This window comes from Lepeophtheirus salmonis, chromosome 7, assembly GCF_016086655.4.
Source record: "Lepeophtheirus salmonis chromosome 7, UVic_Lsal_1.4, whole genome shotgun sequence".
Taxonomy (NCBI): domain Eukaryota; kingdom Metazoa; phylum Arthropoda; class Copepoda; order Siphonostomatoida; family Caligidae; genus Lepeophtheirus; species Lepeophtheirus salmonis.
The window spans coordinates 8,956,069-8,983,908 of record NC_052137.2 but is presented as its reverse complement, the minus strand read 5'-3'; the positions used below and the strand labels follow the sequence as shown (position 1 = coordinate 8,983,908).

Genomic DNA, 27,840 nt, shown 5'->3' with positions numbered 1-27,840 from the left:
TATTTTTTTTCTAAAGTTTCGACTAATTTAAAAACAAAACAAGCGAAAAAGAGTAAAATGCAATAACAAAGAAGAATTTTGAAGTTTCTCTCACGCAGTATGTCCCCATGACTATATACAAACAAAAAAAAAATTCCAAGGTATTAAAATACCCAAATTAGGCTTATTCAGTGCTTGGACATTGGACTATCTGATGTAATTTTCAAATCTGTGTAAAACAAAATTTTAAGTGCGTAATTTCATTTTGAAGACAAATCAAAAAATTTCTGGTTTACAAAATCTTTTTGTTAAAAATGAAGGTATGTTTTCCCAGCCAGATATATTCTTCTTGAAGGATATCACAGCATTATCTGGCTAATGCCAAAATACCGTATGTATTTTTTTTCAGATGTGGATTCCCTCGTCTCACTTCAGACGTCATGCCTATTTCATAAATTATTATTTTTGATAACTAAACGAAGTAATAAACTATACCATAAGTATTAAGGGGGGTGTCGTCTAAAACAAAAATTGAGATAACAAAGATTTAACCATTGTGAAAGTTGCATCTTGACAATAGAAATATATTTTTGACATGCGTCATTTAAAAAAAATGTACTAATACAAAATATATGTATTATTAAATTAGAAGGGAGAGGAAGAGAGTAAGAAAACTATATGATGAACCTTCAAAAAGAAAATTGCATAAATTTAGATGTATTGGTTTCGATTCAAGGATTGAAAAGAAAAAAGTGGTTAAGTCATTAAAGAACCTGATTATGAGTACATCGACCCTGTGACACCAAAAAATTGCAAAGTTGAAAACCAAACGAAGGAAATCTTCTCAGTTATAGAAAATTACAACAGTGTAGATTCGTTAGTGACTGTTTAATAATTAAAAATTACAAAAAAACAAAGTATATCTTAATTTCAGCGATTTTCATTTTGAAAGTCCATCACTAAGTTTTATTTGCCTCTCTCCCTTCCAACTTTTTGCCAAATGAAATGCAGCCTTCAATGTGTTTCAAAACGAGAATCCCTTAAATTAAAATGTTTTTCGTCAGGTTCTGTATTGATTGAAAAACCATATAGTTTATTAATTAAAATCTAATTTAAAAATAATGTAATGTCAATCCACCTGTTATTATTAATTAATCTTCTTCCTTTTCTGTGCAAAAAATTTCATTTCTTTTTCTAAATGAAAGGCTGTGTGATACGATAAATGTAAGAACGTGATCAATGACACAAGAAGAAAAAAGGAAAACAAAATGGCTTCAATAGATGTGTATGTATAGGTATATAATTCTAAGGCTTATGATGTCATGAGATGGAGTTAATATCGATAATGGGTGATTATGATGTTGAAAAGAGGAAGGAGGGGGATCCAAACAAGGGCTTTCGACCATGTGAGCCCATAAATTGTATTATCTTCATACTTATTTATCGTCTGAGATAGTCCAATTATTTTGAAAGCCATATGCTGTTCCTTTACTCTAAGTACAAAAGAAGTGTCATAAATTTCCTCTCTCGACTCTTATGTGTATAAATAATATCTATAGACGTGTTTATTATAATCACATTGTATCAATTTGGTTATTTGTATAAATGATTAATTGCACTTTACCGACATAGTAAAATTAAAATAAGTACTTTGTCACAGGTGCCATAACTGGATTGATATGACAAAGAGAAAGAGGGAAAGGTAAGACGGTAAAAAAGGGAACCAGATGCTCTACCAAACTTTCGTGGACCTTTTTATTTGTATAGAGTGACCAGGTGCCCTACTTATCAATGTTGTCTTCCAATGCACATTTGGTGTATAGTTCTTCAACACAAAAGCAAGCTAAAGGTATTCTTTTCCAAAATTGAGAGTGGATTACATTTTTAACATTTATGGTTAAAACGATAAACCACATCGATCAAATTTTGATGACCTTGCAAAAATACTCTATAAATGTCTATAAAAATCTAATATTTACTTATTCAAAACAACCTTAACTAATTGCAGTTAAACAATTGGTAACTTTTTGCCTCTATTTATGGTTAAGTTAGTCGTTGCACTTGTCCTTAAACGACATTGGAACTCGTTACTGTATGCAAGTGACTTGTATTACAAAATTCTTTGCAAACTTTTTTAAATGATATAGTTTTGTGGTTTTTGTAGAGCTAAATGTTTTTCCTTTAAATATAGCTCATGAAAAAGGTTACCAGGATCAAAGCAATCAATATTATATTTATTGGTATATCTTATTAAATAATACATATTTTAAATTGCAAATTTCGATATATATCAGTCAAAATATTTAATTCTTAAATATATATAAATTGTATTTAATTCAATATCTTATTTTTACCAAAAAGCTGAAATATGAAAATACTAACTCTATATATCCTTCTAAACGATTCAAAATTTGCAAATGATATTTTTAACCAAATGAATATTTTAAGTTCTTAAAAGCCCAATATTTCTAAAATTGATAATTAAGCTCCACCCTCATTAATATGTTTGGTGTAAAGTAACTAGTACAGTATCTACAAATTAATTGGAAACTCTCTCTAAGATGTCTTAAGTACAAAGGACTTAGATCCAGTGAGCTAAGAGGCCACATTTCCTTTACTCCAAACATAAAAGTCCTCCTCAAACATGGGAGAGGAGGATTATGCGTTTTCTGAAAGGAATTAATGACAGTTCACCTCACAATTTCAGATATAAACTTGGTTGATTAGTTTTTTTCAATATTGTAAAAACTGTGGAAGACTTTATCGCGATGTCTAACACAATTTTGTTTCTTGTCCACTTTTGAAAATTGTAAAGGATTTTATATTACTTAATTTCAAGTACATTTTAGATTTTGAGTATTTGATTATATATGATTATATAAACGTGGCATTAATTAGTTTGATTATTTGATTGTTTTGAGTTTTTAGGTATTTCAGAAGGAAATTAATCCCCACCCACAAACATATGTTTGGCTAACAAATATTTTTTTTAAACGTGGAAAATTAATGTCACTCAGAACTTACTTTTGATGAACTATTATAAAATATGAAATATAGTTTGATATCTTGGCTATCTTATAAAAAAGAACAGAAAATTTGGTTTAAAAACAAATGCACTAACCAAACTTGAATATATGGGAACCTGGTGTATCCTGCATGCAAAAGGAATATATGACCATTACAACCCTATTGACGGCGTAAAAAATACCCGCTAAAGTGTCTCCAATCAGTTACGCTTTACAAGGGTGAATGTTTGATTTTTAGTGTTGAACGGGGAATATTTAAATATCACAAATGCCAGAGCACAGATTACACCTCGCAAGAATATTATCCAATGATCTTTATTTGATCATTATTTTCTTCAAGCAAACATAGGGAAAAATAAAATCAATTTGAAAAATCTAGACGGAAAGTCAATGCCGACCATTTCCGAAAGGCAATATATGGAGTTATATAATACATGGGGCCAGAATGAATGCAAAAGTTTTGCATTATAAAATGAAGTCAAATAGTTTAAACCTCCTTTAACGTTTCGAAAAGAATAACGGAAGGAAGTTAATGAACGAAATTATAATTGGCCATGAAACGGTTACATCGACAGAAAAGATAGGAGGTTATGTTCAGAAGTATTGATGTTCTAAACTCACATGTATAGAGGGTGTCTACGATAAATTGGAACTACTTTAAACTTCATTCAGATCCATAATGTGGATATTCGGATTTAAATCATACTAATATAAAAGGTTGCGTGAACAATACACTATAAATTCCACCACAATTGTTTTGACAACAAACAATAGTCATCATGAAACAAGCAAGGAGAGACACCATCCTCGAATTGGCTCGCACAAGCCCTCTGCTATCTACAAGCTTCTTTACTACCCCAAGACCACGGTGTACCGGGTCTTCAATGCCTGGGAGGTTGAGGGGAAAGTCTGCCACAAAGCCCACAACATGAGAAGTGACCGAATCCAGACTCCCCGCTTCCTTGAAGGCCTCTGGAAGTCCATCAAGGCTTCTCCGGGGACTTCCTTGTCCAGTTACGCCATGAACCGTGGATTGAGCAAGCAGCTGGTCTCCAAGGCTGTGAATGAGGACCTCGGGTACAGGTCATACCGAATGGCCAAACAACACATCCTGACGGCATCCATGAAGGCCACCAGGCTCACCAACAGTAAGCGTCTCCTCAATGACCTGAAGAGCCATGGAGGAAGAATCATCTTCTTCTCCGACGAGAAAAACTGGGCTGTCAACCGAAGCTACAGCGTCCAGAATGACAGGTGGCTTGCCAAGGAAGGAGAAGATGTCCCTGCTGTCTTCACCACCAAGTTCCCGGCCTCCGTTTTGCCCCTGGGTGTCATCTGCAGCACTGTTGAGGTGATGCCTCCTTTCTTCTTCAATCCCGAGGAAAGGGTTAACGCGATAGGGTACTGCAAAGTCATGGAGGAGGTCGTCATCCCCTGGATGAAGGATACGGCTGCTGGGAGGGAGTTCATATTCCAACAAGACTCAGCGCCTGCCCACATCGCCATGAGGACCACTAACCTCTTCAACTCACCCGTCCTCAATCCATGTGATTACTTCTGGTAGGGGAAGTTGGAGAGGGAGGTGTGCAAGGTCAGCCACAAGAGCATGGCAGCCCTGAAGGGCTCCATTACGAGGGAGTGGAATGCTGTCGATTCTGCGGAAGTCATCAGGGCATGCAAATCCTTTAGGGGCAGGATGGAGAAAATGGTGGCTCCTGAGGGAGAACATGTTGAATAAATTTATGGTTTAATATCATGTCTCACTTTTTCATATTAACATATACACTCCAAATTCCATTTTTATCAAGCAGGTTGTTCCAATTTATCGTGGACACCCTGTACGTCACAATGTGACTGAAATATATCAAGAAAAAAAGGTATGTGTTATATATCATGACTTAAAAATAAAGTGTCTCCTCCCTTTCCTTGGCACAAAGGTGTCAATCAAACTGCTCATATCTTCATGAAGCAATTTGTCCACTATCACCCTGTCCATGGTTCAAAAGGGTAATGGACGAGAGCCCCTTCCTAACCAACAGTGGTCCTTATCTGGTTCTTCAGCCTTCTGAGACAGGAAATTTTTTGCTTTGCCTCACAGCTGCTGATGGGTATTAAGGTTATGATCACGATCACCCTTTATAGTTCACTCCCGAGCTTATTAACTCTACAGGAAATGGTGACAAAACCAAAAATTTATAAATCTATGATGTAAAGTGAAACATTTTATAATATACCTCGAATTGCTGGAAGATTGCATCGTATGTTTGGAGCTGCTCGAGATCAGGTCTGTAGTGCTTGGAGATACGCTACGCGATACAAGTATTCACCTCAATGCCATTGAAGATTGCAATGAGATTCATTGGGATGTCTGTATCGTCGCTGGTAAATCTGCGCTCGAGCTCCGATACGATTATTGATTGCACCATCGAAATATATTTCGGAATTAGAATTCAGTTTTTCCTTTCCACTTTGCTCTCCTTGAAATTTTTGCTTTCTTGAAGTCCAAATTAATTGAGTGTTCCTGGCCAGCAACAGATTTAAGCTCAGACGACTTCATCTCAGCAAGATTCCTAATTGGTTCATAACTTTTCTCATTCTTAAGATCTTCAAGAGTCCTGATCACTATGTTTACTTGTTTACAGGTCTTTTTTCGGTCAACCTTTCTGCGTTAAAGTTTATCTCGCAAGCTATATGTGTGCCTTCAACATTTCCATGCGGAAAAAAAATCTGTAAAGAAGGGTGCTCTTGAGCAAAGAAGTTGCTGTTGAACTCGACAATGTATATTTTTATCTTTTATCATTAATATGAGGGTCTTCATGATTCTGACCATCTCTAGAGATACAGCGTGTACGGCATCGTAGGAGAGACTTCAGTGGGAGGTACACTGGTTCTTTAGGGTCATCATCTTGACAAACTCCTCAGATTCACTGGTTATCTTCACCGGCTTCTATTGCAGACCTCCTTGTTGACCTTTAATTAAAGTTGTATAAAATTTACAATTTACCTATTGTATTTCTCAACAGGCTTATATCTGATAGAAGATCCTTGGCTACAAGGTTGAGGACATGGGTGTAGGAGTGGATGTAGACATATACAGGACCACCTCCTTATACCTAGCGGTGAGACTTTGCTTGGTGCTAGAAAAGTTTGGAGTCACCGTCTGCTGCCAGGGAGACAGCGCAGGTAGGGCGAGATCCTTCAGAGCGTCGTGAAGCTTCTCAAACAAATAATTACTGTTGGTTCGGGTAATTTTTACGAACATGAGGAAGTTCTCCTTCTTGATGCCTTCACTTGTCAGATATCCCAGTGACAGACTGGAATGCTCTGTGTTTGACTAATTATCTTATGTTTCATCAACAATCACAGAGAACCAGTAGTCATCATCTCCAAGTAGTAGTCTTCAGATATTCTATTATATTCTCCGTCACTTTAGATGATATAATCTCTATCAGCTCATTTTGGATGTCAGGTGAAGTCAACTTGGCAAAACTTGCCCTGCTGAACAAAAACTTTTAACCTCGGCTTCCAGTTTATCTTTGAGAATCTGATTTTCTTGTGAACACAGGAACAAAAGCTCCAAGAAGTTGTTTTTATTAGATTTCGTCAATTTTTCTCTTGTTTCCAAATTGCCCCTAAAAACCAATCCTTACATTACCGGGAACCCAACGGTTTGAAAAAGATGCCTCAAATAAGCAATCTACTTCACGACTGCCTCAATATTTTGAGACCGAACCTGGCTTAGAACCAAAGTATTATTTCTCTTTGATGTGAGGAAATTGATCCACTTTTCCATTAACAGTTTGTGTCGTTGTTGTTTAAATAAACTTTCCACATTGAACTGTTTTTCATATTTTTAACTCAAATTTCCGTTGGATGGAAGAAGAAAATTTGGAACAGGCGAAACCATTGTCTGACTTTTCAACCCCGTCAAAACCTAGCCCCGGGAACTTACAGAACCAGTCATTGTAAGTCTATGAAGTAATTGTCATCTATCTAAAGACTTGATGTATGTAACATGGGCTGTAGAAGGTGCTCTCCTTCGACTTTAGGCACGGTTTCCCACTCGGCCTCCACTGTAGTTCTGGTTTAGATTTCCTTCCACTGTAGCTTTTGCTGGGTAAGTATCAGGTCGCCAAGCTGGCTCATGAAGACGTTGAGGTACTCCTGGTCCCGTCCACAAACTTTGTGTCCTAAGTCTTGCTTTTTTTCCACCTCCCTGGCCATTGTAGCTAGTTTCAAAGTCCTCTGCAGACCGTATATTGTTGTTGTTGACTACAAAGAGCTGCTCAGGAGAGAAGATGGGCCTGATAGCGAGATTAGGAAGTCTTCCGCCAGCTCTGGTAATTTGATGAGCTGCCATTTTTTTCTGTGTTTGTAGTAACTTTTTTTTCAGCAGAAAAGGACTGCTCAGATCTTTGTTCTGGCAGTAAGGCCTCAAATGGAGCAGGTTCATCTGGACAGAGGAGGCAGTAACTGAGGATGTAGCAGTGGAAGTTTTCTTAACAGCAAAGTACAATGTTTTCTGCTTCTTATGATCCATTTTTACTTCATACTTGCGATTGGGGTGCTTCTTATGGCGTTTAAAATTTGTGATTATTACATTTGTCCTTTGCCAAATGGAACTTTCAATCCCCAAGTCTCTGTTAAAATGGGGTTTTCCGTGATACATTTCTGAAAGTAACTTACATTTTAACTTGTATATGCTGGAACAATCCATGAATAAACAGTATTGTTATAATCCAAGAAACACATTTCTTGTTTTGATCTGATCAATCCATAGCAAAGCCACAGTTAGCCAGTCAATGTGTCAAGCTAGCACCGGACAGCCAAATAGGGCTTTCCTTCTATCATACTTGTGGAATGAATTGGATTGTTTAGAAATGGACCCAGACCTTGACACAGTTTATACCGTAACCCAAAAAAAATAAATATATATAAAAGAGTTTACTTTAAGAAATAATGACGACCATGTTTAGTTTAACAAAACGTAAATATTTTTGAAGTACTCTCAAGAATAGGTATTCACTTAAGCAAAGATAAACCATCATTTTAAAACTAGCACAGAGCAAATGCCTCCTATCTGCTGACTTGAGAAAAGAAGAAACCATGGGTAGAGGCTTGTAACCCGCATTGTGAGTACACACCGACTAAGTACATATTCGAATGAAAAGCATACAAGATCATACTTGTAATAACTCCAACTTGGGTTGTATAAAGGTATACAATCCTAAAAAGATAGATTTGCTGCGACAACACTCTCAAACCCTCATTGGTTAGTGGACGGTTGGGTGAGGTTGTTTGAGCAGAACAATGTGCAATAATGATGTACAACAATGCGAACAGCCAAAAGTCGAAGAAGTGCTGTGCTATCAATTTCAAGCCTTTCTGACCGTCGTATGTTCCACCACCCTTTTCCACAGACTGTTCTTTCCTGGACTGTACCATTTGGGGCCTAGTTCAGGTTAGGTGCTGTGCTACCACAAGCCAAAAAATGGATGATTTCAAAGCTTTCGTTGAACAACAGTGGGCTGTCATGTCCAAAACCTTCAAGGAGTGCGTTTGGGCCTTTATGTCTATGTTCGAAACCATTTAAATCATTTTGAAAATTAGAAAGTTATATAAATAAATAAGTCTCTTATAAAGCCATAATGTTCTACTCCTTTTTATTCTTGCAAAAAGTTAACCCTATTTAATCTTAATCAAAAAGTCCACAATTTTACTTGGCACACTGTACAGTAGACTGGTTCGATTTTCAACTTTTTTCGAATTTCGATTACGGATGGACAGAAAAGTTACCTATGCAACATTGCATTGTCTTACGAGGTCCTCTTTATATCACACATTTTGATCAAATTATGAAAAAAAAAAAAAACCCTCTTTACATAGATACGTAGAATATATTTTTAACTATTTTGCATGAAATTATTTTGATAGACATTTTTCATACTTATAAACAGTATCAAACATTTTGTTTTCTAAAATTGTCTTTCAGAGCAAATAACAAAAAAAGTTAGGAAAATTTAATGATCGATGAATAGTACATCATTTGCTTACATTCCCAGAACGGAAAGGTCAATTTTTTATATATTTTATCATCTCTTTTTGGTCAATAGGGCTTAGCAAAAACCTTATAAATATTTTTCTAAGCTAAAATAATTATTACAATCATTAATTAATGTTAAATAAGGATTTATGATGTATTTTAATCAAAATGACGAAGTAAATAACTTTTTCCTCCTTTCAAACTTTGAACTAGATGTACAACCTAAAGATGACATCGTAGGAAAATGGAGTTTTAGATAGGTTATTTCCTAACCAAATCAAACTTTTCCAAAATAAAGATGAAAAATAAACAAACCTACTCTACATTACTTTGGATGTGGCAAAGGTTGTATTCATAATTGGAGGATTAGTTGGGAACATAGAAGGAGGGATTTAATGTGATATGTTATTCTGTAATATATTCAAGACATCAGAAAAATGAAATGAAAATAAAAAACCCGTCAGTCAAAATAATAAACACAATAGATGCAATATTTGAATTTGAATATACTACACGCAAACAGACATTCATCAAACATAATGCCTTTTAGATGATGATTCTAAAAGAAGAAAAAAAGATTTGCAAAATATATACTATGTACAGATATGTGATATAAAAATTCTCTTAGAGAGTGTCTATAAAAAATATTTTTTTATCATATCATGAATATATCTATAAGTAACATAATATACTAATAAAATTCGTGAAAAAAAATTGAATGATTGATATTCTTACAAATTTAATTTGGAAATTAAATTATGCGTAAAAAAATATGTTAGGGAAAAAAGTTATTTTCCTTAAAGAAGGGGGAGCAGTTGGGGGGAGAAAGGGGTTGTGGAAATGAAGACGCGTTTCAAGAAAGAAAAAAGGAAAACCCTTTTTTTTTTCTTTTTTCAAGTTGATGAAGAATTTTTAGTCTAACTAAGAATGATAAAATTAAATAATGAATTCACATTCATTAAACATATGCTAGAAAGATGCTTGTCTGATATTATGAACTTTTGGACACAGATGTGGGTAGGATTATATTGACCCAAAATCCAATAATGGAAAAATGGTTTTGTTCTCTTTGAAGATGTTTTCTTTTTTTAGTTGATCGAGAAAAGTTTGCCTTTAGAATGTTGGCCATGGGATTACTCGCCTTTTGGAAAACTTGCTTTCGGAAAAAATCGTCTTGTGGAAAGTTTGCCGTTACTAAAACTCACCAGCAGATTATTTGCCGTCTATTATCTAATACTTGTGGTAGTACCCCGCATTACTCGGAGTAATTAGGCTTCAGTTAAAAGATTTTTGTTTGTTCGGCTTATGGTCCATAAATTGGAATCTGGAGAAACAATTCATACATAAAACTTGAGAGGAACAGTTTTATCCTCTCCTAATAGATATTGTACTTTTTCTATAAAAATATCAAAGATTCATGGTCATTCTTGGGATTATGCTATTGAAATTATTGTATATATATTTTCAAATTTAGCTAGATTTATGACTTCTTTAAAAACCACGGTTTGGAGGTATGAACACTTTCATCGAGGGAGAACAAAGGATTGATTACTATGTTTTAAAATGTTTAGTCTATAATTTATATATATAATTTTGTGTTCGTTGGAATTTTGGATTGTTTTTTAGGTGTGGGTCTTGGCTAGGAGTTCTGTTTTTAAGCTTAAATGCTTATTCATGCTAATGTAACACAATTTTTCCTAGAAATTCAAGTTATAATGTTTTTTATATATCTATATGTATGATATAAATAAGGATTAATAAAAAAAATATGTTTGCACTCTATTATTTAATACTTACGGTAGTACCAGCGTTGGCCGGATTTATTAGGCATTGGCTAAAGAAATTTCTTTTTCTTTATAATTTAGATAATTACTTCCCAAGTTATCATACTTTCTGTTTTTCCTGAGCACGCTCACATGTAACTACTCAATACTTTTATCAATTTATATGACGTGTTCTCTACTCAAGAATGAAATGATAATAATAATGAGAGTTTGAGAAAAAAAAAGTGTTGAGATAACTGATGAGTACTTTAGTCTGTAGAGTGTTCACTCATATCAATAAACAAAATTCATTTTAACATATCATCGTTTAGATTTAATTCAAATCTTTACATATACTAAAAACGCTCATAAGTTATGATATTCATTGGAGAACAATAATCAGAGGTGGGATTTGTGTCAGAATGTGAGAAAAATGCGGGAGTGAGACATACTGTATTACTGAAAAAAGACCCTTGTTAATATATGAAGCATGTTATATGATTTGTGGAAGAGAAAATGAGAAGAACCTTCTAGATTTAAAATAGTATTATTGCTGAAAAAATATTATAGTTGTACATATGTTTGTTTTATTATGCATTTTTAAATCAATGCAAAGTAAAGATACACAAAAATTCTTAATTTTGAATGGAAATGATAACACCCCTACAACTTATTTAATAATTAATAAAAAGAAGAAAAAGCACACGCACCAACAATTTTTCTTCTTTTAATCGCTATACTTAGTTTTTTCTTCACATGGATCCCTTCTTTAAACAAAAATAAAAACAAAAAGTACTTTTGATATAAATACACATGCCTGCAATATTTTATTTGTACAACTAAATTTTTATTTTTCATGTCAAAATATTACACGCCTGAGACTACATGTTATTTCGTATGATATGATTTATGATATACATCATGGAGCACTATTTACAGTGAACCCAGTAACTCATTTGCCTATACTAACACCTTTAGGTATTGAAGCATATACATATGATAATCCTGATCTGAGATGATTTTTTTTGTGAATATTAGAATAATACTTGCTTATAATTTTTTTGCAAACTCATTACAAGAGTGAGATTTTGATAGTATTAATTATATTCATTTACAATCTTTTAAAATATCATCGTGCACTCTAGGAATTATTTCTTATTCGTCTTGCAAGCATAGTATAGCATAGACAAGGATCTCAGTAATATATGAACATTGGTAAGATGAGTATTAAATTATTATGTTCTAAGAAACATTTGACAAGTTATATATAAAAAAGAGGTGAAGTTGAAGGGTAATTCTTTGTTTCTATGACATGCTTAAGGACGGTTTCTTAGGTCAATGCATGATCATATTTCATGGTTGTAGGAAAACATTTAACAATTTTGTAAACCAGTATAAACCCAATCCTCCATAAATATTCCCTAAGATCCGTATTATCATATCGGAATATAGATATTCAAATCAAAATACTGTAAAATGATGTTTAAAAGGTCAATAATATGTTTTTTTAAAACATTATTATTAATATTAAATAAAAGAAAACAAATTTTCCTCTCTGCGAGTTTTAGCCAAGGCAAACTTTTCACAAGGCAAGTCATCCTAGGCCATACTTTCCAAAGGCGTGCCTTCCTGACACAAAGTCAAGTAGATAAAAGGAGCCTACAAAAAAATTTAGTCCTATGATATGAGTCATACCAGCTGGAAACTTAAAAGTTATACAATTGCATTATGTTGTTTTGAGAAATTATGTGTGAGGAAATTAGAACTATCTGTAATTGCATAAGTAGTCATGTATCTCAGGTACCTGCTACTTATTGATTTTTTTTAATTGGACAAGAAATGTCATCACAGTGGGATTCAAGGCTTAGGGCATCCACTTACCTTCGCGCTGGTCAGACTCCAATAGAGTATGCCATCTGACATGAATTGCTCGTAAGACCATCTACAATGTTCATAAGGGGCTAGACCACAAAGACAACAAAAAGAGGAAGGAGAGCTCTGTCAAAATCCCCTCATCAATGTGGATGCTCTAAAGGACATCCTTGATATGGTTCCTGGAGAGGTATAGGCTCACCGCAGCCATTTACATAGACGTTTCCAAGGCCAACTTTCTCCCCCCAGGTCAATGCAAATTTTACTTGCGGCAATTACTAAGGCCTTCTTAGTCAACAAAATTGCATTCTACGATAAAATAATATGGCCACAATAAAGACCAAATGTCTATCCCTTTGACTTTTATTTCTGGCCGTACATCGAGAGGAGGGACTGTAGTATACGTCACGCAAACGTTGAAGCGATGAAGGCCTCCGTCGAATATGAGTCGGCTGCCATGGACCTGAACTTCATTTGGGAATTTGCAACTCTTTTTACAAAAAACATGTTGCAAATCTATGAGGCCAATGTTGGGCAAATAGAATAAATCAATTGGACATTGACTATGTATCAGAATAAGGTTAATGAACGTTTTTCTTCACTGTATAATTAAACAATGGCAGGCTATTCTTTTTTTTACAAGTGTATATGTATAAGTTTCAAGTTTCCACCTGGTAAACAGTCTATGAATAAATAAAAGAGGCCACCATTGACAAAGTAATCCTCAGAATTTGAAGAATGTTTTGGAGGACAACAGATAAGCTGTCATGATGTTTTATTAGATTAGCTATAAGCAGCTAGAAAATGAAGGAAATAAACACCAATCCCACTCCGTATCTAGCATAGACATATACTTTGAATTACTACGATATGGATCCTAAATTCTATTACGAGTCCAATAGGGACTTATATTATTAGATCCTCCACAAATCCACAGTATTACTCTCCGTCATGGACCGGGGTAACATGTACTCTCCCTGAGAATGACAAAATAATAATAACTAAAGTTGTATAAAGTATGCAGCTTTTGTCACTATTATTTAATTTTAAGCACAGAACATCGAAGTATACAGTAATCACTAGTGCTTGTATTTATAAATGACGGAGATTATAGGTGAGAAGCTGATGTGAAGTTATTAGTGCAAGTCCTTATATGACTCGGAGCAGATTTGAGGATCGACTTTGGAGTAATTCCTCCCTATGTACTGACTAAATATGTGATGGTATTTGTATTCATTTAATTCCCCTAATAGTTTTCTGCAGCTAATCTTTTGTAAACGTCATGACTGCCAATACAGGTTTGCGCGTCTAAAACTGAACACTCCCTAAAATTTTACGCCATGCACATATTCGTGATTTTATTGAGTTGAAACCGCTTTATACTTCCAGGCAAGGGTCTAGACTAGTTATAAACAAAAACAAAACTTCAGCAAAATCTAAATAGCAACAGTGAAACAACAACCAATAATATGGAAAGACGTCGAGTCGCAATTTTTCGAACTTTCCGCGTGGGGAAAAACTGACACTGAAATTGCCAAGGTTCTGAACTACAGCCGCACCACCGTTTCTAGCGTGGTAACCAAAGTGACTCCTGAGGCGACCACAAGATCTAAGTCAAGGCCTCGAAGGTAGGACGAAATAGTTGCTGTCGTGATAAAGTCTGTCGAGGACAAGAGAGACAAGGTGACCGTCAGGGGCCTCTCCAGGGAGTTCAACGTCAGCAGAAGGACCATGGATCGGCTAGTTGAGAAAGATTTTGGCCTTAAGGTCTACAAGAGAACCCTTCGTCAAGCCCTGAGCCTGTAGACCAGAAAAAACGCCTAAGCCAGGTCGAAGATTCTTCTCAACAAGCTTAAGAAATTCGCCTCACTCGTCTGATTGTTCGCCGTTTGACTTTGCAGTGTTTGTGCGTTTAAAGGGGATGCTGTCGGGAGTCCAATACAAGTCCAAGGACCAGCTGAAGTCTGCCCTCAAGAATACCTGAGCCAACCTCAAACATAGCTTCATCGCCAAATCATGCAGCAAGTTCCAGTCCAGGCTGGAGTTGGTAGTGGAGAACATGGGTGGCCATCTTGACTATACATGTGTTTAAGACTGTCATCTTTCATGTTAAATAAATTAATTCGTCGACCACTTTAAAATTTTTTCAACTATTTAAAAAAATTTCAGAGAGCTCAGTTTTAGACGCGCACACATGTATGCTATTGTTCACAATATTTTTCAAATTGAGGGGATTATCACGTCATTTCTGCTTTCTTTTTTTACAATATCGGCAGATCATATAGTCAACAACTTTAATTATAATAACTTAATAAATTCTAAGCAATGGTATAATGGTCAACAACAATAAACATCGCACACTAAAAAAATATTTAGGATTTACAAGCCTTGTAATAAATCATTTGAGGAGTAGGTATTTAAAAAAATGGTATGTTAGTTTGACCATGTGAAGTATTTATTGGAGAAAAGCAGCTTAGTCGCCAAGGGATCTTATTAAATTAGCTGCAAAAACTATCAGATTACGTCGACGTATAATAAATCCATGCAATTCTGGATATTACGACTAGTGTTCTATACTATTAAAGCGAAATTTGTCTTAGCCAGTGCTGCAGAGTCGATAAATAAAATGCCCGACTCTAATATTTAAAATGTCACTAACTCCTACTCCAACAAATAATTTCTTAATAATATATTATTAGCTTATATAAGTACTATTGAGTCATTTGAGTCTAGAAACTTTAAATATCCATATAATTTATAACTCTAGGTAGTAACTATTTACATATAGTAAGCATGTGTGCCAGATTTAAAAAAATATTTGGAAAATATGATATTTAACAAATGAAATGGATTAAAATTTAGCTATTACTATTTACATTCATAAGTTGCAGAACATAATTTATGGACTCGTAACCAAGGAACAACGACATTACAAACAACCTCTCACTACAGCATCACACTTTTCTCTCATGACATCCAGTATTCACAAGAACTAACATAGCTATTTTCTATGTTCTACAAAACTTAATTATTCAGACTTTAGAAATGTTTGGGATTTGTGATTGTATAGACTATAGGGCTGTTGGAAATTTGTAAAGTAAACCTATAAATGAGTCAACTTTCCAGTTTCATAAATTAATAGTACTGATTAACTTTAATTTATAACCATTTTGGGAAAAACTTTACAACACTCCAAGTGAGCCTTAGATTTAGTTTTACGTCGAGGCCTATTTACTCATTTACACTCATACAAAATAAATGAATAATCACTTTTCTTTTGAAGATTCATTTAAAAAATTGTCGCGTTTTGTAATTCCTTTTGTTTTTATTTTTTGTTGTCGTATATTTCTCTATATTTTTAAACCCTTAGCAGGAATCATAAATCATAACAACTCCATACATACATAGATAAGAGTTGGATAGAAAGCCCCAGTTCCAATAAAAGGTATTTGGTCCCTTCCCTTCTACCCTCATCCCATTCTTCTTCTTATTATTTTAGTACTTAAAGAGACTAAGAGAAAAGAGAGACATATTACATATTATTATTTAAACAGAGAAATAAATAAATACATTAATTTCCATTCACCTTATGAAGAGAAACGTAGAGCAACGACAACAACTACACTACTTATCTATTCTGTGAGAATAGAAAATGGCAGACGGAACAGAAAAAGGGGAAAAAAGTCACACATTTGAAAGGACTTCTAATAGGAATATATTTTATCTACAGTCCAACCCCGCTTTTTTAAATTGTAGCATGGGTTATATTTTTTCTGCTTGTAGGTATATATGTTTTGTACTTTTGAAAAGGCTCTCTTAAAAGATGCTTCTAAAAAAGAAAAGCACGAATAATATTGCGGATTATTTGATGTGTTTACAAAGAAAAATTAAATATATCTAATATGGTTGTATCTACTTTTGTCTGGATCCTTTTTTATTTGGGCCGGTCTTAGGAACTGTACTATCTGTGCTTGGGACCGATCCTTCTTACTATCACTTCTTATTTATTTGTTCTAGTCCACTCATGAACCAGTCTAATCGATCCATGGGACTGATCCTTAAGACCGCCTCTCCTGGGGATCAATCCTTTGGATTGTCAGCTTTTGGAACAATCCCTTGGACTGCCAGTACTTGTGAGTTGTGACCGATCCTTAACAGTCATTAGTGTTGTGTCCGTCCTTATTAATTTGCTCTAGTATAATACAGTCTAGTCTTGGACAGGTCCTTCCAATTTTTATGACTGTCACTTCTTGGAACCGACCCTTAGGACCGGTCCTTAACTGTGCATATAGTTGTATTGTTCCATATATATTTGTCTCAGTCTATTTTTAGGACCAATCATTGGGTCTGATTTCTTTTGACGGGTCCTTAACTGTCGCTAGTTGTATGTCGGTCATAATTTATTTGGTGGAGTCCAGTCTGAAGACCGGTCGTAGTTTAATTGGCCTTGTCCAATCCAATCTTAGGGCTATTCCAATCGTTCCTTTGGCCGGTCCTTTAGACCGTCTGTCCTTGGGACCAAACCTTTGGACTGTCAGTACTTGAGACCGATACTTAACTTTCAGAAGTGTTTTATTAATCAATATTTATTTCGTCTAGTCATTTCCAGTCTTGGGCCCGTCCTTAGGACTGTCTGTTCCTTGTATCTGTACTTAAATATCCGCAGTTTTGTGTTAGTCTTTATTTATTTGGTCCAGTTAAGTTTAGAACCGGTCATATGGTATAGGTCCTTGGGATCAATCCTTTTATCTATCAGTCATTTGGACAAGTCTTTAACTGTTGTTCCTTTGAATTTTTCCTACAAGTGTAGATGATGTATTAAGTCAAATAAGATATATCAGATTTGTATTAAGAGTATTGCACATATCCTGCAAAAATATTCGTAACTCAATTATAATGCAATAAAATCCGACCTTATCATATTTATACTGAGTTTTATAATTTATTATATTATTTAACAGAATAATTAAAGAAAAATAAAAAACCCTCAATGACATTACGATGGATTGATTTTAAATTCCTAAAGGACGGACAACTGGGACTGCACTAGACTGCAGTCCTAATTCCTAACCACTATTGTTTGTGTTCTTAAAGGTCATTCCGAGTTAAAATGAGGATTTATGTGCGTAAGTCTATAAATGTCTAAGAGTAAATTGAGGATCGAAAACGCACTAATTCGTGCCTATTGGTAGTGGTTGATGGAAAGTCTCACTTGCGTTTTTTTTTGTTTCATCTCACTTTTACTCATTGAATAAAATTTAATCTCGCAACCTCTTCTCGATATGTATGTAACATAAATCATTCTTATGATATTTTTGTATAAACTATTATTATTATGTCTACTTTTGCCATCAAATCCTTCTTTTGTGTAATCCATGCTGATGTACAATGTAATTACATCAAAAAGTATTACCAATTTCACATGTTTTTTAAAGACATCCAATAAAACTTATAATACATAAGAATATTTTCCTTTGTCGTATAATGGAAATATTTATTGCAGACATTAAAAAAAACTGCAACTGACATGGAAAGTGTCATTTACTGGTCATTAAAGCACATCACTTTACCAGTAAATGCCACTTTCTTTGTTATTATATAATTATTTAAAAATGAACAATGTATCATCAAAATGATATAAAATATTATGATTCATTTAGACTCTTTACTGACTAAAAAATAGCTAACTCTACTATGTGTACCATGGTTTAAATCCACTCTCTATTTGGACCTGGTCTTAAACTTCAATTTCATGGACATCCTTTTTATGACAAAGTTAGTGAACTGGGGAAAATATGAACTTTTTTAAGCTATTCCATTCATTTTGCAAACTTCAATATGTATTAAAATACTAAAAATATTTGTATAAATATGTCATTGGAAAAAAGACCATTTAATTTTGGACGCACACTTAGGGGGAATAAAATAATTTGTAAATAGAAAATGACGATAATTCGTCGAATAATCTAAAAGTAATCTGTACTCGTTACTTAATATTGATAAAAATAATTGTAGCTTCTTTTTTTATTGATTAGCCACATGTATTTAGTTTTATTTATTGTATTAATCCTCAAGTTGATGGTTTCTTTTTATTTTACTTAATCTGTACAAACATCCAACCCAATATTTCTTCCAACTACATGCTTCGTGACTAGTAATTTCATTCCCAGAAATTTCATTCCTAGTAATTTTATTCCCTTCAAATTCATTCCTTGTAGAATTCATCCCTGCAAATTTCATTCCCACTTTGAAGAGGGATATTTAGTGACGTCATACGGTTTAAATTTCTAAACTAATTAGTAGTTTTTGGTTAGGGCTTTAGAGGGAGGCACGGGCAGTGGCGATCGCCACTGAAGATGCATCATGACTGGTAATGGATGGGAGACGGGTATGAATGATTTATGGTGTTCATGGATTAGAAATGACGTCATGATAAATCTTAATAGTGAGTAAGAATGGAATCCTAATCTGTGGATGATATTCATATATTGGGATACAAAAGTAAATCCCGGTATTAGTCTTCTTCATCTTCTATTTCCCCAGGTATAAACACCATAAATCCTTCATCTCTGCCTCCCATCCATCATTAGTTATCGATGATTCATCACTCATCTCCAGAGCTGACTGCCGACTGCCCGGTCCTCCCTCTATAGCCTTACACAAAAACTACTACGTACTTAAGAAACATAAGTTGTATGACTTAACTAATTACCCCTTTTCATAGTGGGAATGAAATGTCCGGTTATGAATTCTACAGGAAAGGAATTTACTGATCCTCAATGAACTTTCTAGGAATGAAATAATTTAGCACCATATGCTAATTGTTCAAATTTGTGGGAGGAGTTAGGAAACCCAGGAAATATAAGTAAAGGTTGAAACTTTTAACGGATTTATTTCATGTTAAAGACTAATATAAGCCACGGTATAGTTTATTCAACTAAACTTACTCTAATTATCCTTTTCTTATTTTGATGATCAATTTTAACTACTTTAAGTACGATTTACGACACATTCATAAAGATAGTTTTTTGATATATATAAACGACAACTTGTGGAAAAAAACAAATGTAATCTAGACTCAATTATTTTTATTTACTAAATATATACATAAAACCCAATATTTCATAACCTTATTTGAATTAACATAGGCCTTGTATTCGGAATTGTTGGATGAGTTAAGATAACCAAGAATTTAAAGGAGAGTTTAGAACCTTTAATTGACACTTATATTTTTGCAGTTATGGGCTTTAAAAAATATATATATATTTATGATTATTTTATTTTGACAATCATTATTATATCTATTTTTTTTTTTTTTTTGGGGATAGGCAGGCTTGTTTCTTAGAATTTTCTTTATTTAAAAAAATCGAAAAAATAATTTTTTTTGAAAATAAAAATGGAACTTTTTGAAAAATATTTTAAAAATTACTTCTTTTGTGAATAAAAAATCAAAAATCAACTTACAAATTCATAGTCATTTACAGAAAATTATTTTTTTTCGAAAAACATTCAAAATATAAAATTTTAAATATTCAATTTTGTCGAATTTTGTACAAAAAAAGTTCAAAAATCTAAAGCTAATCACACAAAAATAAAAATATTTGTTAAATATCTTTATAAATCTTTTGAAAATAAATTAAATTTTTTTGAAATCAATTTGAAAAATTGAACTATAAAAATAAAATTTTTGGTAAATAAAATTCAAATATTAAATGGTTTTTTTTAAATTTGAAAAATGATTTTTGCCACTTTGAAAGGAGTGATAAAAACAATTTGTAGATTAAAATGGACGATTCTTTGTCAAAAATACAAATGTAATCAATACTCCATTTTGAAAAAAGCCTTTCTAGTTTGGATGGGCCACATTTCCCCTACCGCCACTCCCGGTTAAAAATCACTTTTCTATAATGTTCGGTTTATTTATTAGACAAACTTTCTGGTTCATTTTACGAGCATAAATGATAAAAATTTCTCAACTATCTTCCTGTGTTATCTCCCAAATGAAAATCATATAATTGTTCTAATATAAAAAGTATCTCAAAATGGAGGCTCTACCTATCTCAAGAGGTAATAAAACTTATCCATATTTTAACTCCTTGGGCTTCAACTCAGTGAATGAAATAGGAAAAATCTTGTCCGATTACTATTATTAGATTTTGATCCCATTTTATTGTTTTTTTATTATCATCAGTGGAGATGTAGCTTATTTTAAGGATGAAGGTAGAATCCAGAGAATATATCTAGAAAAACCCATGTGATCAAATCTCTGTTAATGAATTATATGTATTTGTACTAATAAAGTAATATTGTTTGATAGATTCCCGTAATCTTTTCGAGGTTTTATTTGGTACAAAGCAAGGATATTGATCGACTGTTCTCACTGACACACATCATAAATTGCTTTATAGTTGAAGGAGATGCCCACTTGGGGGCTCAAAGTTGATATTTTTAATACATAAAATCCTCAATTTTTCCAATAAATTATAATTAAACTCAAGTTTATGTCTTTTAGAATTAAAATCAATAAAACGTAAAACAAACATTAAACCAGCTAGAAGGATTTTTAACAAAATAAAGTTTGGATTACTAACTTATGTATTTTTGACGAATTATTTGCAATTTCGATCCGGTAACTATCCTTATTCACCATTTGGTTGTAAATAGTAATTAAAGTATATAGAATTGATCATTGCAATAAAAACGAAGACATCGCCATATTTTATTTGAATGGGGCAATATCGGGGAGAACATAAGTATTTTGGATCAAATAAAAATTTTAAAAAATAGTGAAAAATAGGCATACATAAAATGATGATGTGAAGAATTTGTTGACACCATCAAAAAAATAAGTAGTTGGATAAAACATTCGAATTGTATTAATTAGATATGTTAAAAACATATAATACACTTCAATTATCTATACTTTTTTTATTATTTTTTCTAATAGTATTAGTTTATATCAAAAATTATATGAATTAGGAAATGACAGAGGTTATAAAAATAATTATTAAACAGATGAAATATATTAGTATTTTATTCCAATTGTTAAATTTAAATATAATTTTATGAAGCTTTTCAAAATATTTATGATGGATTTGGGAGATTATTTTAACTCTAGTTCAATTCAAGAATCAATAATCATTGATTCTTAAATTGAATAAGGTTCGTGAGTATGCGTTGAACTTTGGACCTTTGAATCCCCGTACATTAAATGTTTCCAAAATGATATAATTTTAGGCCTGCATAACACTTTGAATTATATTTAATTAGTGTGAATATATATGGTTTGATTCAGGAGATGAACCAAACACAAAATCATTAATAGATTGGGAGGCCTAATTATTTTTCTAAAATTGTTGGAGCTTAATTATAGGGGGAAATACAATTTTTGAGATTGTTTTGTTCAACCATCTTTTTTTCTGGTCTGCTGTCGCGACGTTAAAGAATTTCCCTTGCAATTGCTCACTATCATAATTTTCAGTATTTTATGTTTATGAAAAGTAGGGTATGATCAAACTAAAAAATACTATCTGCAAGGTGGTGTGACAGTCTATACATTGTTTTTTTAAACTAATTGTTTAAAAAAATGGCATATGCAAATCGTCAAATTATAGGAAATTTTATATTTATATTGAGGAGTTAAAGATGACGACAGAATGGAATCAATATTATGGTTACAGATGAAGAATTGCTTTGGCATTAAATTCTTTTTTGCTCTCTCTAAAGCTCTTATTTGGAAAAAAAAAAACCTAAACAGTGTGGTCGTAAGGACTTCTACCTTCGCCAGGAACCTATAATTGTCTCTAAGGGCGGCCATATTAATGATTAAGAGAGTTCATACACAGATCTATCCGTGATTTTTGTAATTTTTTTCCAAAAGATGGATATTTTGCAAAATTTTTAAATTCAATTGGCGATTAATAAATTATATTCTGTTGAAGAGTTTAAAATTCAAAGTTTTCAGATTTTAATAAAGCATTCCGTATGTGAAGTAAAATAATTTATAATTTTTGAGTTTCTGCATTCGTTAATTATGTTCATGATTGTTTTTATAATGATGCCTCTTGTATTAGATTATATAACTTTTTTTTACCTTTACAGGAGGAATGTTAAAGAATACTTGGGTCTCTGCATTCAAACGAGAATTTGACAAATCCTCCATGAGCTTAGAGCCCTCATTTGTAGACCATATAAAAAATACTACAATGGCTGTGGGACGAGAGGCTACTCTGAGTTGTCAAGTCCGGGATTTAGCAAATTATAAGGTACATGTAATTATTATCATATTTTATTATTATTAATATATGTCATTTCATTATTTTGTACTTAACTGAACGTGTTTCTCTCTCTTTTTCTAATCTTTGTTAATAAATATTAAATGTGGAACGTGAAAGTGGACAGATGTGAAATAATATGTCTTATAATAATCGTCAATAATAATGGATATAAATGTCAATTTTGTTCGTGTTTATATATTTAAGGATAATTCATAAGTAATACATTTTTCTATGAATAATAAGATTCTAAATATTGCATTCTACAATTCATGGAAAAATTCGTTCTTAAAAAAAGTGAAGTGAAGTTAATCAAATTTTTGTTTTTTTGTTTTAATGGAAATAAAAATTGAACGTCTGTTCTTAACCTTAAATATTCAAAGGTATATTTTCCTTTATTTTATTTTATTAATATTTTAGCCACAGCCAACACTTGACAAAGTATGTAGGCCCCCTTCGAATACTGCTAAATAAATCCTTTAATTACTCAAAGTGACCAATTAATAAAAGCGTGGTGCCTTCTTTTAATCTTAAGATCCCCTGGTTATTTTTTAGAGGGAGAGATATATTAGGTTTTAAATTGAGATTTTACAGAACTAATGTAGAACAATTTCCACTGTTTAAAATCCATTGTGGGAGACTGGAGCAGGATGAAGGAGAAAAAAAGTTCAAGTCAATTTTTTCCTCACTAAAGAGCATAAAGAATATTACATGTAGAAATTTGCAAACGCATATAATTAGCAGAATACTTCTTTGCAACAAGTTTACAGGGAAATCCCTATTAGACCAGCTTTGTACTTTTGAATGTGGAGAAATTTACTCCCCATTGCATATGGTTACTTCATGTCACAAGATAAAAATATTTAGGGAGTTGGGGTCTTAAATTTTATTAAAATTAGGCCTGAAGGAGAAAGCGTGGACTTTCCTGTTTGGGCCAATGGAAAAGGGTACCAGATCAGTTTTGGGGAGGAAACTTTTCTGTTTAATAAAAAGTTTTTGTTGATTTGCAAGAAGGAAAAATTTATGAGAAGTATGGATAGCTAAAATATCCTTTAACTATACATTTAATGGTAGAAGGAAATCAGGACGTCGGACTGTGGAAACTTTTGAGAAATCCACTTTTAGAGAACACCTATAGATAGTTTTTTTTGTTTTTGTTTTGATAATTGCTTTGTTTTATTTGTTTGTTAAATTTTACATTGTTGCTCGAAATTGGATGACATATAGAAAAAAAAAAATACTCAAAGTGTAATGATATTAAGGTATCAGATGATGATGAGGATCACACCCATCCTATTATCAAAATGTATTCGCTCTTCAAATGGAGGCTTGAAGTGTGAGTGGAGTGGATGAAGTTCTTTGAGGCCAAAAAGAAGGAGATGGATAGTCAGAGTGCACGAATCCGAAAGCTCAGCTGGAGAAAAAAACTCCTGAATGAATCTCCAAAAGTTCCTGTTTTGGAGTCCATCTAAAAACACTCAATAACATTAAAAAAAAGGATCAACACTTGGATCAAAAGATAGCAGAGCTTGCAAAAGAAGAGTGGATTTATCCAAAGCATGCCCTGGACATCTTGTCAAAGGATGGATTTCCTAAATCACTCATAAATAAAATAGCCTCCTAAAAGAAAATCGAACTCGGTGAGGATGAAAAGCAGAAAACTTATATTTGTTAAAAGTTACAAGAATGATATTGAATGCTATGGAATGTTTAGCAAGTTTGATGATTTGAAAAATTATTTTTTAGAGAATGAGCACGTGGTTTATGAATAAACAAAACAAGGCCCTTGTAAATTGTCAATATGTTAGTATTGATATGGTGTATAGTTGGCTAACCAGACGCCTGGTTTGACCGTAACTGTCCAATTCAAAATAATAATTTTTCCCTTTGAAAGATGTGTAGTTAATGTACTTTTGAATTTTTGAAATCATAGGCGGTATTCATTTTGTAGTATTCAAAGGGCTCTAAAAGATTTGTGAAGTGGTTGCAATGGTTTTTAACCCGCTTGGGTGTGCTGTCATTATACAAAATAAATTTTGGGATGATGTATTATATGATAAAGAGGTAAACGACTAGGATTTATTACACCATTATATAATTTTGTTCATTTTTTTTAACAAATTCATCCATTTTTCACTCGTAATTATTGGTTAAAATCTTTAAAATACTTGTTGAATATAAGACATGGAGAAAAAAGAAATCTTAGTTTTGAAAACGACATGGTTTTTGTGAGCTGAAACTCTAGAATTTTAGACTGCTTCCTACATCTATCAGGGGTGTAGATGTAATTTATTTTTAAGAAATTTAAATATTACCGAGTGGAAACAAGAAACATACTCACTTTTATTATATTGATTTGAGAGGTTTTGTCGGAGGAAATTAGAACTGTCTGTAGTTTTATAGGTAGTCATGTATCTCAAGCACCTACTGCTTTTTGATTTTTTAAATCGGACAAGAAATGTCATCGCAGTGAGATTCAAGGCTTAGGACATCATGTCTTCTTCGTGCGTGCCACACTCCAAAAGAAGTGGCCAGGCTACTTATTATGAGTGTAGATGTACTTTATTTTTAAGAACCTTACATATTACCAGGTGGAAACTAGAAGCTTACACACTAGTATTATATTGATTTGAGAGGTTCGGTGTTTAATTGTATAGGTATCCATGTATCTCAAGTACATTCGCTTTCTTTTATCGGACGAGAAATGTCATCGCAGCGAGATTCAAGGCTGATGCCATCAACTCTTCCGTTTCCCTGTGTTCCAGAAAAATTCCTTGACAGCAACACCATCTTTCAGGAAGATGTGGCATCCACTCACACTGTGGAAATTACTCAGACCTTCTCAGTTAACAATATCCCTTTCTGGCAACAAAGAATGTGGACAATATACAGACTGGATGTCAGTCTGCTCGATTTTTTTTTTTTTTTTGACTGCACATCGTGGAGAAGGTCTGTAACATCCATTACCTGAACGTTGAAGCCATGAAGGCCTCTGTCGACGAGGAATATTCCCTATACTTACATCTCTTTTCGCAAGGGGCTTGCCGCCATATGTGAGGCTAATGGCAGCCAAATAGAATGATAATATTTGACATTACCTATGAAGCATAATAATGTTAATACATATTTAAAAAAATGTATTATTAAAGAATGGTAAGCTATTTTCTTTTTTCTTTCCATGAGATTAAGTTCCATGTTTCCACCCGGTATAATCTTTCAAGCTCAACGACTCCCCTTGTAAAAAATAAAGAGGTTTGGAGATTTAAAATATTTGTTATTTATTTTAGAGAAAATAATTTTCGTGTTTCCAAAATTTAACTGATGAGGACATTTTCACATCTACAAACAAGTATATTATAAATGAAAAAACCTGGTTATTTTGATGAAAGGTGTTGTTGAGGTTTTTTTCTTTTCTTTATCATCAGGTAGGTCTTATTTAAAGAATATTTTGGTTGATATAAAACCATAATTAAATATTATAGCGCAAAATTAGTATTATTTAATACAACCTTATTATTCATAACAAAAATTTAGTGTGATGGTCAGCTGCCGACAATCGATTAAACTATACTATGTTTTGATTTCCCTGAAATGCTGACTTTCATTATATCAAAAAATATTCAAAAAAAAAAGATTAGTTATATTTTTAGAGATTATTGTTAATCATATTCAAATGTAGATTGTTATAAAATATTATATACTTAAATAACAAATGGAATCGAAAGCGATAAAGTTTTTAAGGACAAAAAGTAATCCGAAAATGATTATTTTTCTGACTTTATTTTGTCATACCCATATTTGTTTTGACGAGGAACATTCAAGTGTTTTTTAACAATAATTACTATAGTCAGGGCGGTTGCTAAAGGGGCACTTACCCCAGACCTTGCGCTTTGATGTCATATATAGTATCCCCGGATTTTATCTTTATGTAAGGTCCCACTTAAAGAGACTTAAGGGAAGGAGGCGTCATGTATATCAATCAAGAATGTTTTTTCTTATCTCTAGTTCTGATTTATCTAAAATTTTCCAAATGAGCTATTTTCATCTCTTGCGCAACATCTATAAACGTTTTCCCATCCATCTGAAATTTGGCATGTATTCATATTTTTATACATAACATTGAAATATAATTAGCCATATTCCATTTGCTAACTATTTGATTTTGGGTCCACAGTACTGTATTTTGGTGTAACCTACGCAGACACTGCTGAAAACCTTATTGCAGAAAGCCTCTTTGACGAATGTCATTTGGTCGTACGGAAACATTGCCTAATGACCAAAATGCTGAATGACCATTTTGCCGAAATATATATATCTATTTTGGATGATGTTACATCCTGGAATACTATGTAGTTGGGCTTCCCATTCTTGTTACATCAATTTTAAATGATAATATACTCATTTATATAAGGAGGCTTCAACAGTTTGCCCAACCCACTATTAAAACAGAAAATATAATAACTGCCCAATAATTAATTAATTAGAAAAAGAAAAAAAATTAAAGAAGAAAAAAAATCATTCGTTTATATTCAATTTGTTAGAGCTTCTATGTATTCGTTTAAGTCCAGTATGACACTCTTTAATCTGAAGTTGCCTCCAACCTTATAATTATCAAGATGTGATTTTATTTAAGTAGTGTAATAAAGAATTACATAGTATTGCAACATTAATCACCATCAAATATTTTTATTATTTTTTTCGCATGGTCGTCATTTGGCAAATTGTCCATTCGGCACAGTGGCTTTTGACTATAAGGTTTCCGGCAAAGAGTCCTACAACTGTATGATAGATGTGGTAATCCACCTTTTGATAACGTCAACTATAAGATGAAGAACCAAGCAGCATATGGACAAAAAATCATTGATTTTCTTCATTCCCATTTT

The 27,840-nt window shown here is 32.9% G+C and overlaps 1 protein-coding gene across 1 annotated transcript in view; it reads left to right on the top strand.

Moving 5' to 3' along the window:
• LOC121121645 (lachesin-like) overlaps positions 1-27,840 on the top strand; it is a 182,184-nt gene that overhangs the window by 29,901 nt on the left and 124,443 nt on the right. Inside the window, exon 3 of the mRNA XM_071890015.1 lies at positions 22,785-22,948. Within this exon, the coding sequence (XP_071746116.1) occupies positions 22,785-22,948 (164 nt within the window). The remainder of the gene's footprint in view (positions 1-22,784; positions 22,949-27,840) is intronic.